This window comes from Zophobas morio, unplaced genomic scaffold (assembly GCF_036711695.1).
Source record: "Zophobas morio isolate AGI-343-1 ecotype UQ-CSIRO unplaced genomic scaffold, CSIRO_AGI_Zmor_V1 ptg000017l, whole genome shotgun sequence".
In the NCBI taxonomy this organism is placed as follows: domain Eukaryota; kingdom Metazoa; phylum Arthropoda; class Insecta; order Coleoptera; family Tenebrionidae; genus Zophobas; species Zophobas morio.
In genome coordinates, this window is record NW_026972122.1 from 1,921,428 (window position 1) to 1,939,392 (window position 17,965).

Genomic DNA, 17,965 nt, shown 5'->3' on the forward strand with positions numbered 1-17,965 from the left:
ATAAGTACTGAAGGCTACAATGTAGGAAATGATGGTATTTAAAATATGAAAATTTCCGTGACTGAACACTATTAGTGGACTTCTTACCTCTATTTTTGTTTATGTGACCAAAATCACCAACATGAAGTATCAAAAATTACTACTAGTATAACTCGGTACCACGTCAATTCGTCGCGCACAATTCGTCGCGCGACAACTGATCGCAAACAACTGTTCGCAGCGTCAATTGATCGCAGCGACAACTGGTCGCAACGACAACTGGTCGCAGTCACAATTCATCGCAACACAATTCGTCGCAAGTACAACTGGTCGCATGCGACAATTGATCACAGGCGAAAAATGATAGCGTTTATAGAGAAAATAAGTAATTGTTATGAATGAGGAAAATAAAATAAAGTGCTATATTCTCAAAAATTTCATTATTTCTAAAAAAGTGTCAAAATAAATACAGACAGTTCCATAAAAACAGTAACTATTAGGCTCATTTCCGAATAAACCAAAGTGCAAAAAAATGAAAATATTGTAAAATATTTTTTTTAATGCTGACACATATTTCGTCGGTATGCTACTGTAATGTTCATTTGGATTATTCGTCTTGTTAATTAGACACTTAAGTAAATGATTCATGCTTTTTTTCTCACAAGTTTGAAGTTTGTCAATTAAAAGAGTGAAAAAAATAGCTTTCAAAACGTGTTACACACGTCATTTTTTTTTAATAAAAAATGGATTTTAAATTATTACAAGTGTCAAATTAAAAATTTATAGATTTATCATAATCAATGAAATCGTGAAAAAACCCTCGTTACAGTTTTAAGTCAAAAAGAATTATTTTCATTACGTTTGATAGTTTAAAAAATTAAATAATATCCGTTCGCAAAACTCCCGCACTGTCAGAATGACATTCAGTTGGTATGAGAAATAATCCCCTAAAAGATTTTTAAGTTTATATGATTACCGCCTTGAATTTCAAATTTTCAAAATTAATTAATGAAAAATTAAATGTTTATTAACTATTTTAACTTTTTGATTTGCTGAAGTGTTCAATGTGTTTAAAGAACTTGTCAGTAATTCAAACAAATTGTAGCACCAGAAGCGTAGAAATGGACAGTAAGGTCAAAAATATATATTATTCAAAAAAAGCTTTCGTTGTCGTTCGTGTGTCATACTATTTCTTTACTTGAATTGATAAAAATCTTCAGTTAATGTGCTTTTGACATTTTTATTTGACAAGTTATTTTTAGTTACTAATTTGTCACTAGATTGCAATTTTGCAACATATTGTACAGGTTTTCACATCTTACCACTGAGTACACTCAGGTCATTTTTTCCAAATCTGACACTGACAGTGCGGGAGTTTTGCGAACGGATATTATATATATATATATATATTTTTTATAAATTTGGTGCAGAGAAATGTGAATTTATATATTAACAATTAATCTTAGAATTTATTGGATTCTTTGCAGACAATTTTTTGGTCACTACAAATTAGTTCTGAATTATCTTTAATCCATGATGATAAAACCAAAGATGTTTTTTCATTTAGAACTTTTTTGAACGCTCACACTGTTAATGAGGCGCTTGTAGATACGAAAGAATGAATAATTTATCTCATTCCCTTTGCCAAGTACCTACATACCAATCTCCACTTTTACGCCATTTGTGTAAACAAGATCGTAAAAAGATTAGTTTTGACCATGGAACAAAGAATATACTCATATTGGAGGAAGTGCCAGGCATAAAATGTGGGTTTCGAGCCAAACCGGTGAAGTGTCATAAACAGTACCCCTCATTACCCAGATAAGACTGCCGATGACTGTAACCTACAGTTTTTTTTTTGAAGCGGCCCATGGAATAAAAATTGTTGAACAAAACAACGCACATAACAGATTTATATTATCTATTATTAATATTATTTAAAATATTTAAATCAATCAATACATCACGAGTAACAAGTAATTGTTAACTGTTAAATTTTTTTTGTAAAAAAATTAAATGTACATATATTAGCGTTTTCTAATAACGTTGAATTTTACAACCATTTACAGCCATCATGAAAAAGAAATTAATGAAACGTAAAATCGTAATCCGAGAAGCGGGCCACATCTAAATTTCACCACGGCATCTTTGTTATAGGACGCTTAATTAATTATTTATTATAATAGACTGTGTGGTTTCTAAGATCAACTAGTTACAAAATGTTATTGTTATTACACTATTTTTAAGTCTTTTCCAAAAATTCATTTGCACAAAGTGTAGTAAATTGTGTACACGAATCAATTTTAAAGTGAAGCGTTTGTGATCCTTTTTAAAATGGGTGGCGACATCTAGAAATATTTTGGACAACGACCACCGATGACGGCTTAAAATTCGGGTCAGAAAGATCAAAGGCACCGACACGAGTTGTCTCTACTGATTGATTTCTATACTGTGCTCAAAGCATTCAGTTAGTATCAAGTGGTACACGGTATTTGTATTTTGGGTTGCGTAAAAATAATTTTCAGAAGTAATTGTGATGTATTTTTTACACCCACATATGGTACAACTGAATTTTTCTTCAGTACAATACTAGTCACATAATAATAATTAAAAAGTAAGCTTTTAGTTGCATAAGTACCTACATTTCTTAGATTTCCCGGTAACACAAAATTATTCTTGACGCTCTAACAAACGTTTTTGCAATATATATTTACAATACACGTAAACCTCTCTCAAACCTTATAAAAGATCCGCTGCAATTTACAAAGGATTAAAATAAGCATTATATCCGTCCAGTGGAATTTTCATTCGCTGCATATGAATACACTAGATGTACTATTAGTTCATAAATTTTATTGTTTGGTGATATGTATAAAGGCAAGAATAGACAATAGAGGCAATTCTGTACCAAAATGTGTTAAAATTTAAAAGTTGTTAAAAATATGATTTTTTAAATAATTGTATAATAAATCTAGTTAAGACCAATAAACACTTTTTTATGTTGAGTACTTATTGTAATGAAGCAAGTTCCTATAATATAATAGGTAAAATAAGCAACGACATAAATAGTAACAATCTCTTAAAAAAAATAGCCAAAATGATAATTTATTAATAAAAAATCTTATGTAACAAGGTGTTTACGCTCGTATTTTTTAATTTTTAAAGTGGAACTACAAACCTCGTCACTTATCTATATTCAACTTGTTTTTAATTCGATATTTACACGTTACCTGATTGCTAAATTTATTGCAACTTAAAATTCAGAATACAAAATATTTAGTTTTAATAAAAGAACATACTTCCCGATGAATTTTACCTTCCGATCAATTGACGCTGCGATAAATTTACGTGCTATCAATTGTCGCTGCGATTAATTTACGTGCGATCAATTGTCGCTACGATCAATTGTCGCCGCGATCAGTTGTCGCGTGCGACCAACTGTGCTGCGACGAGTTGTTTGCGATCAATTGTCGCGCGATCAGTTGTTTGCGACCAGTTGTCGTAGAATCGTATAACTCAACTAATAACTACTGAAAAAAAAGTGAAATAAAAAATGTATCTGTATCTGTGCTATTAATTTTGTATCTAGATACAGATATTTTGTGCTTAAATTCGATGTTATCTAGAGACAGATACTAGATACCCAAAAATATATCTAGATACTGCCCAGACTGATTATATATTTACTATTTGATTTTTTTAGTTCTCACTTCTCTTCAGTTTTTATCTGGCATTATTTTTTTACCAGTACAGTAACAGGTATACAATAAAAAAATATGTTTGAAACAAACCCTGAAGTTATTAGTTTGCGGTTTATTTATAACAGGGTATGTATTTTCGGAAATTAAATAGGCAACCAAATATACTTTAAAACATAGGTATTTTCATCATTACTATCTTAAATGCAGTCGGGTTGACAGATAATTGTCATTTGCCTTTTGTACATCCGTTTTAAGTTTTTTATTGCATTTTTTCACTTTTTTATGGTTTACGGATTTTTAGAATGCCGTATTTTTTTAGAACAAAAATAAATCGACAAAACTAAATTTTTAAAAATGTTCAAAGTAAGTATATTTTTGTGCAATTATCATTATCAGTTTCTGGGCATACGTAAAGTATTTCTATTATCTACATATTGTTTGATAGTATGGTAGGCGAACTTGTTTAGATAAGTCTCGCTGTCTAATTGCTTTGCCAGGGAAAATAGTTGTTCAAATTCGTTATTGCATAACGTAGAAATACATACATAAAATGTTAGACAGAAGTTCACTCTCATTTATAATAGTGTGTTTGTTGTTTGTTATAGTGTACCCCAAAGAGGATAACTTAAGCAAAAGATACGTTTCTACAAGTATGTATGTATTAAATTTTTACATTTTAAGTATATTGTGAAAACAACATTTCTGTAAATATGTAAGTAGATGTCTTTTAGACTATATTAATCTCGTTTTGCTGCAGAGATGTTCCACCACAATGTAAAAAGAACAGAAAAATCTGAAACAGGTATAACATTTCGTACCCTCCAACAGACTAATACTAAGATAAGAATCTCATTTCCTGGTACTTTTTTAATGTTTGTCAATATTTAGTCCTAAGTATTTTGTTTAGGTACAAAGTGGTGCGGGCCCGGTTTCATTGCAAAGTATTTCGAAGATTTGGGAGAAAAAAAGGAACTTGATAAATGCTGCCGAGCTCATGATCTGTGTCCACAATATATCGAACCCGGACGCAAAAAGTTCGGACTGCGGAATTTCAGTTTAAGCACAAAAAGTCATTGCAGCTGCGATGAAAAACTTTATAGGTGTTTGAAAGGTGTACAAGATGGTTGTGCCAAAGGGATCGGTCGTCTATATTTTCAATTTTTTAATACGAAGTGTTTTAAGAAAAGTTCGGTCTGTACGGGATGTGCTAAGAGAGTGAGGTGACTGCTGTATAACTCGTATTTTTTTATTGTAATGTATCTGTTTGCTTTGTAGTGGGAGATGTGTTGAGTATGATGTTGATAAAAACAGCAAACAAAATTTCCAGTGGTTCGACAATCCTAAGTTTTAAAGAATACTATGAGTTGTGTTAATTTTAAAATATGTTTGGTTTTTAATTTGTTAAGTTGTACCTAATTATAATTGTTCTGTTGCATAAATGGTGCTGTTTGTTGCTCAATTACTATAGAGAAATTACTAAAGATCAAGCGTGATTAAAATTAAATGAAAATAATTTAAAAATATTATTTGACGAATAAACGTCAAGTAAATTAGATAATTGACTTACACTTAAAATTATCAAAAAACATATCAATATTAAGGTGATGCATAATACAATTATATAATCTTAACCAAGCAATAAATGAACTGTCGAAGTGGTGGAAGGTATTTGGTATTTTATAGTAGAACATGTTAGGAGTTCTACAGTTTGTCCAAGGAACACAAAAACTTATTTCATTAAATAAATCCACGCATTTGACTTCACCATTAACAATCTTTTGTAAGAATATTAACCTAAGTACATTTCTCCTTGCAAAGAGAGGTTTTTCATTTATAATATTTAAAAGTACATTTTGTTCACAGTGCCTCTGCGGGTATGACCCAAACATTTTAAAATATAAGTACTACAGAATTTCCGACGCACATTTTCAATATGTGATATATGATTTTGTTGATAGGGACACCATACTACGCAACAATATTCCAACTTTGATCTAACTAAGCTAAAGTACAACAACTTAATACTAAAAATATCCTTAAAATCTTTGGTGTTTCTTATAATAAATCCTAATAATCTCAAATTTTTTAAATGTCCGGAAATATGTTTTTCATTTTTTCAATTCTGGAAAAAATGTTGTAATTTTCTGGGAAATGAAACCAAAAATTACTTCTACAAGTCGAAATGTACAGAAAATGTCAAAAATTCAATTCAACGATTCTCGAAAATGGGACTTAAAAATTATTATATTTAATAAAAAATATAGATATTTATTTTAGGCAGGTCCTCAACCTTGAAGATGACAACAAGGAAAATGAGTTTAAATTCGAAACAGGCACAGTCGAATATTTCAAAATTCGACAGTTTTTTGGACTAGAAAATCATCAAATTTTTAACAAATTTCGTTAAGCCTTTGATAGATTTGATTTCACAGTCGATGCTGCTCATTTTTTCATATTCATATCTAGTACTAGCTGACCCCGTGAACTTCGTTTCACCTACAATTTAATTTTGAATCTGCAAAATCGAATGCTTTGAAATCTTGCAGATGTTTTAAACATATGACAAGCATAATAAATTTTTATTCAAAATATATTTACTTATCCCCTCCAAAAAATTGATGACGTCAGCCCAAAATTTTCCCAAATGAATCCTATCTAAAATGTCTAAAATAGGATGAGACTATACTTGTGATTTATCATTCCATTCATATTTTTTAGTTTTGCTTATAGGGGGTGTCTCAAAAAAATTATCACTGAGTCAATTTATTTTATTGATTGAATCAAGAATTGCAAAACTGAATTTTGAAATATTGCAGAGGTTTTGAAGTTACTGTTTGACATGGTAGGTTTTCAATCAAAATATATCTGTTTATCAAGCCCAAAAACTTAAAGACGTCATCTCAAGATTTTGCCGAATAAATCCTATCTAAAATGTGGAAAATATCATCAGTACATTTTCGTAATTTATCATTGCATTCATATTTTTTAGATTTGCTTTTACAGTGACTCAAAAAAATATATGGATCAGTCAATTTATTTTAGTGAATAACTCAAGAGTTGCAAAAATGAATACTTTGAGATCTTGCAGACGTTTTAAAGTTATTGTAAGCATGGTAAATTGTTAAGAATATTTATCTATTGCCCCCAAAAAATTGATGGAATGGCTCACTCGATTTTCGCAGATAATTTTGGGAATACAATACAGTTATTTTTAGTATTACACTGCACCAATCCAAGGTGGTATACGTGTTGATCGTAAATGTTGATTAGGTCATCACAAAATTGTGTGAAGAAAAGACTCAACTCGAAAATGCTGAATATGTTTCATTATACTTTTGGTGCGAAGGAAGTTCTGTCGAAACAACGTTCGATCAACTTTTTGACAATGGTTGATATAAATAAAACTCAGTAGATGCTCATACTCGAAATACGAAGTATCTACTCGAATATCAAATCAAAATATTTCTAGTTTTTCTAGATGACATTAATACTTGAGTAGGGAACAGTTGATGCTCAAGTAGCATCTCGATACAACAAAAAAGGACAACAGTGACAGTGTTCAACCATCAAAGCAAAAATCGAGTCACCAAAATATAAGTTAGTATGGGGTAGACACCTTGAGATGGGAATCTCTATGACCAGTGTTATAAAAAACGCACTGCACAATTTATGCATAAATAAAAGTTAATTACCTGAAAAGTTTTCGATATTCCTGCTCCTAATGTGTTTTTCAAACTAAATGCACCTTTTGACGACGTTCCATGTTCATGGAAGTCGCCATGTTTAGTTAAAATTCACTCTTACAACGATCCTGCTCGTTTTCTAAGCTGCTTTACAGACAGCTCAGTTATTTGCCACGCCGATCCTCATTTTTAGATTAAATGCTCACAAAACGCGTAGATGTTCTATTTGTGTCCGGGGAGATACAATGTTTCCAAGTAGGTACTCAGTACATAGAGTAGCTGCTCAGGTATATAAGAGTAATAATGGAGTAGGTACTTCGTACTTCGAATATGAGTATCTACTCAGTTTTATTCATAGAGTTCCCTCAAACATATAAGGCGTTTATGAGTTCACACCAATTTGGCTCCCATTATAATTCAATAGGCCGTGACAACCGGATGTCTTAAACCCGCTCACCGATACCTACCTGAAAAGACCTTGTCTGGTAAAAGCACAGGGCAGGACAGAGTTTTGCATTTACCGACAACTGCGCCTTTCGATTTTTTTATTTTAAGCAAAAACAAAGTAACTTTGTACTCAATGATTTTTTATTACAGCAAATTAGTTAGAATTTTGACATACACAACTAATTACTTATTAAGTACTACTGCTTATTTATTGATCGAAATAGTCACTGTCATCATCACTCGACTCTTCTAAATTAACAATTAACGGTTTTATCAACCGTGCCCTGTACTGGTCTTTTACTGAATTTATTCTTCAAGAAGGCACTGTGTTTTGTAGCTTCTGCTACAAACCGCATTTCTATTTACAAATATATGTTTTCGGATCGTCGGCAAAATTTTTTGCTACAATATTTCGAAAAGTATTTAAGAATAAATTGCTACAAAAATACTAATTAAATGATCTATTATTACTAATTTTTATTTATTTGTCACTATTTAGTGTAAGACAATAATTTTTAAAAATTTTATTTATCCATGTATTTTTTTAATTTTTTATTAAAAAAATTAAGCTTGATAAACCTGTTTTTATAATTTGTAAATAAATTTAGTTGTGTTATTACACTTCTTTTCAATTTTTGGAGGATATGCAACTGCATATCTCTGCATATATTAATAAAGTTACAGCATATTTGCATAAATTTCATGCATATTACATGGTCATATTTCTCAAAATTTTGCTGCATACTTTTCGCTCTCTAGTCGTGTATTATTTTTAATATAACAGCAATATGAATGTACCCTCTGGATTTGAAACAAAGGACGGTGACATCGTCAAAATTATTTGATTTATCAAAAAACTTAATGGACCAGTTTTCTATGATTGCGATCGTTCTTATTAAAGATTTTATGTTTTTTGGTTTCAGTATCTTAATAATATTTTCAAATGTGCAGAATAATGATTAATTAATTAAGGTACGGAAGAAACGTTAAAAACAAAATTACTCTTAGTCCGGTCCTTCGCGTCTCGGCCGTCCCTGGCACGTGGCATGGTTTACATTTACTAAGCTTTATGAAGGGTCGGGTGTAAAGTACTTTAAACGTCAAAGCCATAAACGCCTTATAGGTTTGAGGAAACTATACCACCCAATGTCTTGCTTTAATGTTTGATTATGTTGATTATGAGCACAACGTTGATCAACTTCCATATCCGAATTACCCATGAAATAAATCATTGCGGTTTGCACCTGAGGTAGTTCGTCGCACATTTGATTGACTTCGAGGACCTATGTGAGGTTGTCGTCTTCTCGGAATTTTAATGAACTTCATAAAACGACACATAATTATTTTCACAGTCAATCAAATCTGTAAATTTTGTCTTGAGAATTTTAAAATATTGAAAACTTCAAATTAAATCCTCGAATAACGGTTTTGTCGAAACCAACAAAGTGAATATAGGTAAATAGAATGGCAGATCAAAATTAATAAGAAACTTTCGCAATGTGTAATTATAATTAAATTCACTTTAACCAAGACTTTTCTTAAAATAAACGACGTTTTTTTCTTACGAAAAAACCAAAAACGACTTGAAATGCAATATACTTTTCACAATTACACGGAAGAATTAGTTTTGTATGACACGTCAGTTAGACGACAGGTCCGTCATAAACGCCAACTATTGAAATTAATTCGAAGTGGCGATTCCCATACAAAATTTTTAGAATTTTTTTATTTTTTAACTGTTCTTTTAAGTTTTCCTTATTTTTTTTATTTATAAACCATTCCCGTAATATAAAAAATTCTTCAAATCGGTCAAGCCGTTTTTGAGTCTTAGCGAGACTAACAGGAACAGCAATTGATTTTTATTATATAGACGATTAAAAAATGGGGGTTGGTGGTAGAAAGGTGAAAATTTAGGGTTATGTGTATTTTTTGATGCCAATTCTTAAAAAAATAAAAATAAAAAATTTTGTCCAAAAAATAGACAAACATTTTTTAGGGTGGGCCACCCTTATGACTTAGGGGTTTAAAAAATAGTTTACAACCTATTCTCAGACCTACCGAATATACATAAAACATTTCATACAAATCGGTCAACCCATTTCGGAGAAGTTCGGTTACAAACACTGTGACGCGAGAATTTTATACATAATGCATTATTATTTTAGAACAAATTTCATTACCATAAAAAAGGTTATACTGACTCGACCTTAAAAGATAGACATATGCTGTCGGGGACTTTTCTTTAGAACTTTTAGAGGGGAACAATTTCGTCATACATGATTTTTACGTAACTTTAACCGTTTAAGCAGCGTAAGCAACGGAAGCTGTCAAAGGAGGAATAATTTTCCCGTTTTTCCGAATTTTTCATTGCTACTTTGCTCCTAATGATCGTAGCGTGATGTTATATAGCCTATATGTAGACATGATACATGGACTATCCAACACAAAAAGATTTTTTGAATTTGAACCAGTAGTTTCTGAGATTAACGTGTTCAAATAAACAAAAGCTTCAGCTTTATTATATAAGTATAGATTTGCTAATTCTTCAAGATATAGACTATACGTATATTAAAAAAATTGGTCTAAAGAGTTTAGACAGTACTTCCCTCGCTGTCGGAAACTTGACGACTGCATGCCTATTGTGTGTGTGAGTAAAGTAAATTTACGCTTTCATTTATTTTCTTGAATCACCCTGTATATGCAAATCCAAAAAATATGAATGGAGTGATAGATCACAAGTACAGACTGATCATATTTTGTACATTTTAGATATGATTTATTCGGCAAATTTTCGAGCTGACGTCATCAAGTTTTTGGAGGGGATAAGCAAATATATTTTGACTAAACATTTATTATGCTCTTTATAACCTTAAAACATCTGCAAGATGTCAGAGCATTCCGTTTTGTAGTTCCTGATTAAATCAATAAAATATATTTACGCATTCATTAATTTTTTTGAGTCACTCTGTATATGCAAATCCAAAAAATATGAATGGAGTGATAAATGACAAGTACAGCCTCATCATATTTTGTACATTTTAGATATGATTTATTCGGCAAACTTTCGAGCTGACGTCATCAAGTTTTTGGAGGGGATAAGCAAATATATTTTGACTAAACATTTATTATGCTCTTTATGACCTTAAAACATCTGCAAGATTTCAGAGCATTCGGTTTTGTAGTTCCTGATTAAATCAATAAAATATATTTACGCATTCATTAATTTTTTTGAGTCACCCTGTATATGCAAATCCAAAAAATATGAATGGAGTGATAGATCACAAGTACAGACTCATCATATTTTGTACATTTTAGATATGATTTATTCCACAAACTTTTGAGCTGACGTCATCAAGTTTTTGGAGGGGATAAGCAAATATTTTTTGACTAAAGATTTATGATGCTCTTTATAGCCTTAAAACATCTGCAACATTTCAAAGCATTCTGGTTAGCAGATTAAAAATTAAATTTCAAAATGTTGTTTTATAATTTTGATTTTTTTTTCAAAAATCTGGACGTTTCGGGTGAAAAGTCGATTCAGAGTTGTAAACTACATGTGTAGGACTATGTTATTTTATACAATTGAAAACCCATTTACTATGTACAATTTTGAAGTGACGTCATCGCATTAGTGGTGGGGATGATTAGACAAATTTTGGTTAGCGTTTTACCATCTACATGATATTCTTAATATAAGTACAAAATTTCACAACAATCGGTCGAGTACTTTCGGAGATTATCTGTCTAATAAAAATCCGGGACAACAGACGGACAGACGGACGGACAGACGGACAGACGGACAGACGGACAGACGGACAGACGGACGGACAGACGGACAGACGGACAGACAGACGGAAATGGGAGACCTATTTCTTCGTCTTCTAGGGGTCATGAAAGATCGAGAAAACGTAAAAGTAGAGAGTCGGCCGACGGACTCGATTACAATACTTCCTTTGCTTACGCTCGGGAAGTAAAAAGGGCAAAATATAAACCCCGCCCACCCACCCTCGTCTCAATTTCGATGATTTTTTCATTCATTGCCAGACAGACGGGCGGAGCATAACTGCAAAATCCATATTTGTCTACAAAAATTTGCCAATTTGGACAAGTTTTAAGTTTTTCGTTGCGAAAAGAAAACTACGAAAATTAAGAAAAACAAGGCAAAATGTAAAAACTTGTTCAAAATGGTCAATTCTTGTATGGAAACATGAATTCTGTCATTATGCTCCTCCCCCTCGTTCTGAAAACGAATAAATATCCATCACAATTCAGATTGGGGCGGGTCTAGACCTAGGTGGGGCTTAACCTTTGGCTTTTGCAGTTAAGCTCCGCCCCCAGCTAACGAGGAATAAAAAACATCGTCACAATTGAGATAAGGCGGGTGGGTGGGGCTTGCATTTTGGCTTGTTTTTCTTAATATCGTAGTCTTCTTTCTACAACAAAAAACCTAAAACTTGTTCAAAATGGTAATTTTTGTAGGGAAATGTGAATTCAGACATTATGCTCCGCCCCTTTACTTGAAAACGAATGAAAAATTCATCACAATTTAGCTGGGGCGGGTGAAGGTGGGGCTTAACCTTTGGCTCTCTTTTTCACTTAATACACATAGTTTCCTTGAACAACACAGTTAATTAAGAACTTGTTTTACTGGTAATTTCTTATAGAAAAATAAGGATTTTGCAATTAAGCTCCGCCCTCGGTTTACAACGAATGAAAATCGTCATAGTCCCGATTGAGATAGGGTGGGTGGGCGGGGTTTGCATTTTGTCTTGATTTTATTAATATCATAGTCTTCATTTCACAACACAAATCTTAAAACTTGTTCAAAATGTAAAATTTTTGTAGCGAAATATGAATTCTGTTATTATGCTCCTCCCCTCGGTCTGACAACGAGTAAAATATTCATCACATTTTAAAGGTGGGCGGCTCTAGGTGGGGCTTAATCTTTGACTTTCTTTTTTACTTAATATATATAGTTTCCTTGGACAACACAGTTACTTAAAAATTTGTTTGACATGATAATTTCTTGTAGAGAAATAAAGATTTTGCAATTAAGCTCCGCCCCCGGTTCACGACGAATGAAAAACATCATAATCCCGATTGAGATAGGGTGGGTGGGCGGGGCTTGCAATTGGCCTTGATTTTCTTAATATCACAGTCTTCTTTTCACAACAAAAAACTTAAAACTTGTTCAAAATTGGTCACTAGTAAACCAAGGAGGGTAATATTGGCGGTGGAAATTTGAGGGAGAATCTGTTTGCATAATTAGGAGTATTGAAATTACCTATCACTAAAAATAATTTGTACCTGTAATTGGTGTAACACTGTTTACACTCTTGGTCAATAAAATAATATTATTAATAGTAATAATAATAATAATATAAATAAATGTGTAGTGACGGCACCATGGGAAAAGCCGCAGAGAATCAGACTACGAATCATTACCTCGAGTGCCATAAATTAAAAATTCGGGTTAAACGAGCCGAAATTCTGGGTTACCTCCAAAAACAGCCATAATTTTTGGCTGAACAACATGGGCCCTCTCGCTGACCCCTGCGTGCCGCATCCGGGTCCGCCGCCGTTGTTGGCTATCCAAGCAGAGCGCCATTAACGGTTCCGCGCAAAAAACCTCATTCAAAATACTGAAATCATCTGCCAGTTTTACAGAATGATCAAAGGCAATATTTTGCTCAAGATACTCTAATAATTTCACGTATTTTGCGCAGGAAGAAGCTAGAGGCACATAGACAACTAAAACTGACAGTATTATATCATATATAATCACTTTTACACCGATAAGTTCAATATTGTTTGGAGAGTTAGGTAGATTAATATTTTTTACGTTTATTTTATTTTTGACAGCTGTCAACAATCTTCCTCTTCTACCATTTGTACGATCATATAATATCTAAATACTTTATATCCAATTTGCGAGGAAAAAGTTCATTGGAGAAGACATCTTCATGCAACCAGGTCTCAGTTAATAATACAAGATCTACATCCGCTTCACAAACATTAAGAAAAAAATTTTGAGTTTTTGTATTTAATCCTCTTGTATTTTAGTATAATATGTTGGTTGTCTGTTTTTTAATTTTAGATTTACCTCACCATTATTGGTGCGAGTTTTGAACTCCTTACGAATCAGATACGCATTGTTCTGTTGTTGTCGAGTAAGGTCTCTATTAACATAAATTTTGTTTGTTATTTTGTAATTTGCAATTATATTATAAGCAAGATTGGCCGAAGTAAGTACAACTCGAACTGGTCGACACTTATTTTGAGATTTTTTGCCAATGCAGTAGCATTTAATAATTTCAGCATTTTTTGAAGCCCTTTGATAATGTCAAATAAGTTGCGACCTTTACATAGATATTTAATTTGTCGATTCCCATTTTTTAGGCAAACAATCTCTTGTCGTGTTGTTATCAGAACACTACCTACTACATCAACGGACGAATATAATTTTGACGTATGCAATAGAAACGGCAAATATCACGAAAGGAAAAGAAGCTAAGCTGCAAGTATTCGAGAGAAAAGTATAATAAGAACGATAATAGGCCCAAAAGTAACAGAAGATAGGGAAACAAGAAAACATAGGCAGATTTTGCAAAGCACAGAAGATAAGATGGTACGGTCATATTTTCAGAAAAACCAAAAACGATCCAATAAGAATTTTAACGGAATGGAAACGGCGAGAGATTATCAAGAGAAAAACCAAGGAGCAGATGGAGAGAACAAGTGGAGAATGATATAAAAGAAATGAATGTGGGCAACAGAAACAAAAGCATCAGTAACAGAAAAGAATGGAGGAAGATTGTACAACAAGCGAAAATTTACCAGCGGCTATGAAGAGAAATGAACGGAGAATATGGACTGATCCACCAGTAAAAAAGATTGCAAGCGTCCGCAAGGATAGTTACTATTTCACTTGAAATGTATAACTAGTTAATAAAAAAAATCCTTTTGGTGTGGAAATTGACATTTGAATAGTACTTATTGATCATTGTGCGATTTTGTGCTCTGTGATTTTGTGATTATATTACTGGTTATCTTACGAAAATTAATCAAATTTCTTGAAGAAATATCCTATCTGGATGGTCTGTTGAAGTTACTACGCTTTCCATTTTGCTCAAGATAAGTGCATTTTGTTTAGATCGGTTGTGTTTATTGTCCTCAGCCTTGAGGTTTTTTACCTTCCACTATCAGTTTCTTTACTTGCGCTCAGCTGATAGCCTATATAGCTGTTTTTCTAACACCTTATACGAGGGGCGTGTAAATTTGGATCTCGGGAGGCGCGTATAACATGTTTTGCTTGTAAAAAAATCTCTCACGCAACATCGCAAAATTTGATTTCCAAAGATTTACTGATGGTAACTCCTCATGGCTTTGTGAGAAGTGCTCCGATAGTGGTTCTGGAGATAAGAATTCGCAGACCTCAACACCTGAGCCGTTAAATACTACTCATTTCCATGCTATCATGAATAAGATCGAGTAATTATGCAAGGAAGTTTCCACTTTAAAAACTTCTCAAATGGCACTATCTAATGATATTGCTAAATGCAATGCAACACTTGTAGCGGAAACAAAAATTTTATAAACTCATACTGAGCAACTGACTGTCCACGAAAAATCAATTGCTGACCTTCAGTCGGCTAATAAAGACCTTTTGGTACGTGTTGATAGTGTCACTGACGCATTGGAATCATTTAATCAGGATGTGAGGGCTTCTCCTTTTAGTGCCGACTTAGCTTCTTCAACAGATAATGTCATAAGTGAAGCTGTGGAACAAGCTCGCAGATCCAATAACATTATTATCTATGGTATCACTGATACAGACAACACCGAGCTTGACAAGGCAGTTGTTTCCAGACTATTAGACTGTTTTGCCATCGATCTTTCTACCGTCGCCTCTTTTAGCAGGATGGGCAATTTCTCCACGTCAGCTAAGAAGCCTAGAGCTTTAAAAATAATGTTTACCAACTCGCAAGTGGCTAGAACCATTCTGATAAAGAGGGTGACATGTTTATCCAATACGGAGTTCTCTAAATTGCAATTCTCAGATGATAAAACCCCAAAACAATTATCTTACCTTAAATCTATGAGAACTGAACTGAAGGGTCGTCAGGAAAAGGGTGAAAACGATATCACTATCAAATTCATCAAGGGTGTTCCCAAAATTATTAATATTATAAAAAACTAACTGCTGTTAGTGTTACTGAATACTGACACTTACTTATACTAATCTTTGTTCTCTTCCAGCTATAACGAATTTCTAGCATATATTCAACTTTCTAAACCTTCAATAATTCTAATTTCCGAAACGTGGCTTCATCTTGATTATACTGATCTAATTATAACAATTCCTGGGTATACTATGGTGGTGGTATTTGTGCCTATTTGAATAATTTTATTATCTCGTCTTTTTTGGTGTCAACTGTCAATATTTCCACGCCTACTACTGAAGCATTATCGATATTATGCAAATCTTCTACTCTGTCCTTTGTAATCATCTGTGTCTATCGTCCCAAATACGCTACTACTGAGGGTGACGCCATTTTATATAATAACATCCATAATGAATTGTTACAGTCAAATTGTCATAACCATTTCGTATTTGGAGACTTCAACTTCCCTATGATTAAATGGGATACTGGTATCTGTCCGGATTCTGTAGGTCCTTCTAAATTTATTGAATTTCTTCATAATAACAATTTATCTCAACTTATAGACAGACCTACTAGATACAGAGACGGAGATACTCCCTCAACTCTTAATTTATTACTAACTAGTGATCCCAATTTGATTTCCACTCTCGATTTTGATCCCCCCATTGGTAAATCTGATCATGTTGTCGTTAAAGCCACCATGCAGACCATCAGCTATAGCAATAAACAGAAAGTGACTGGGTATAAACGAGTGATACATTTTCCTAAAGTGGAGCGAGATATAAATGTGGTTAACTGGGAGACTTCGTTCTCATAACAGACTCTTCTTCATTGCTGGTGGTATTTTGTTAGTATCGTTATTTCCAACAGTAAGCTAAATCCATTTACCTACAACCCTGTTAAACCTTGGATTGATGATCATGTTTTCAATCTCATTAAAGTTAAACGCAAATTATGGCACAAATTTAAAAGAACTGGCTCCGTAGTCGATTACAGAGCTCACAGAGCATTTTCCAATGAATTATGTAAAACGATCTTTAATAAAAAAAAACATACTAGGAAAATCTCCTATCATATAACAACAACAAATTTTTTAAGTATGTGAGGTCGTCTTTAAGTTCCGAAGTTTCTCATCCTATACTTAGAACGAGTGACGGAAAGGTTACAGATGATAAGGCCCTCATTGCTAATATGTTTGTTGAAGCATTTACCAAATCTTACACCAGTATTTCCAAGTCTGTGAGTTACCCTAACATTTTATCTATGAGAATTGTTGACTCGCTTACTTCAATAATCTTTGATTCCAAAACGGTTGAAGATCTCTTGAATAAGATAAAAATAACAACATCTCCAGGGCTTGATCTTCTCTCGCCGCTACTACTCAAGAGTTGCTCTCGATATAGACTCATTAGTTTAAACCCTATTGTTACTAAAATTATGGAACGTATAATTGTTACTAACATGTATAGATTTTGCGCTCAACATAATATAATACCTAAAACGCAACATGGATTTATGCCAGGCAGATCAGTCGTTACTAATCTTTTAATCTGCATTAATGATTGGACCCTTGCTCTCAACAATAATCATCCGATTGATGTGATTTATTTAGATTTCTAGAAAGCATTTGATAAAGTACCACATGCTGTTTTGCTGCTTAAGCTTGATCATACTGGTTTCCGTGGCCAACTTTATCCTGGATTAAAGTATACCTTTCTGATCGTAAATTTTGTGTACGTGTTGGGGATCATTTCTCAGATTTTACTGCGGTTTCTAGTGGGGTCCCACAAGGTTCCGTCCTTGGACCATTACTATTTCTAATTTATGTTGCCGACCTTTCTCTGCACGTTAAATGCAAAATTTCTTCTTTTGAGGACGATAGTAAATTATATGGTAATCCACTTTCCGATTAAGCACGGTTGCAAAACGATCTCGATCAGATCTCCCTCGGGTGCGCTAGTTGGCAGTTGCCACTAAATGAGACTAAATG

At 33.0% G+C, this 17,965-nt stretch overlaps 1 protein-coding gene across 1 annotated transcript; it reads left to right on the forward strand.

Moving 5' to 3' along the window:
• Positions 1–4,254: 4,254 nt before the first annotated feature.
• LOC135130519 (phospholipase A2-like) lies at positions 4,255–5,031 on the forward strand. Its single transcript, XM_064057914.1, has 4 exons — positions 4,255–4,330; positions 4,438–4,539; positions 4,588–4,900; positions 4,956–5,031. The coding sequence occupies exons 2-4, from the start codon at positions 4,440–4,442 to the stop codon at positions 5,029–5,031; spliced, it is 489 nt and encodes a 162-aa protein (XP_063913984.1). The 5' UTR covers positions 4,255–4,330; positions 4,438–4,439.
• The last annotated feature ends 12,934 nt before the right edge of the window (positions 5,032–17,965 follow it).

Excerpts from the sequence above, each read along its gene's own strand:
- LOC135130519 (XM_064057914.1), top strand. The coding sequence starts at position 4,440 with ATGTTCCACCACAATGTAAAAAGAACAGAAAAATCTGAAACAGGTATA. Across the intron at positions 4,540-4,587 it reads GATAAGAATCTCATTTCCTG|GTACAAAGTGGTGCGGGCCC; the intron begins GTACTTTTTTAA and ends TATTTTGTTTAG. Across the intron at positions 4,901-4,955 it reads GGATGTGCTAAGAGAGTGAG|TGGGAGATGTGTTGAGTATG; the intron begins GTGACTGCTGTA and ends TTTGCTTTGTAG.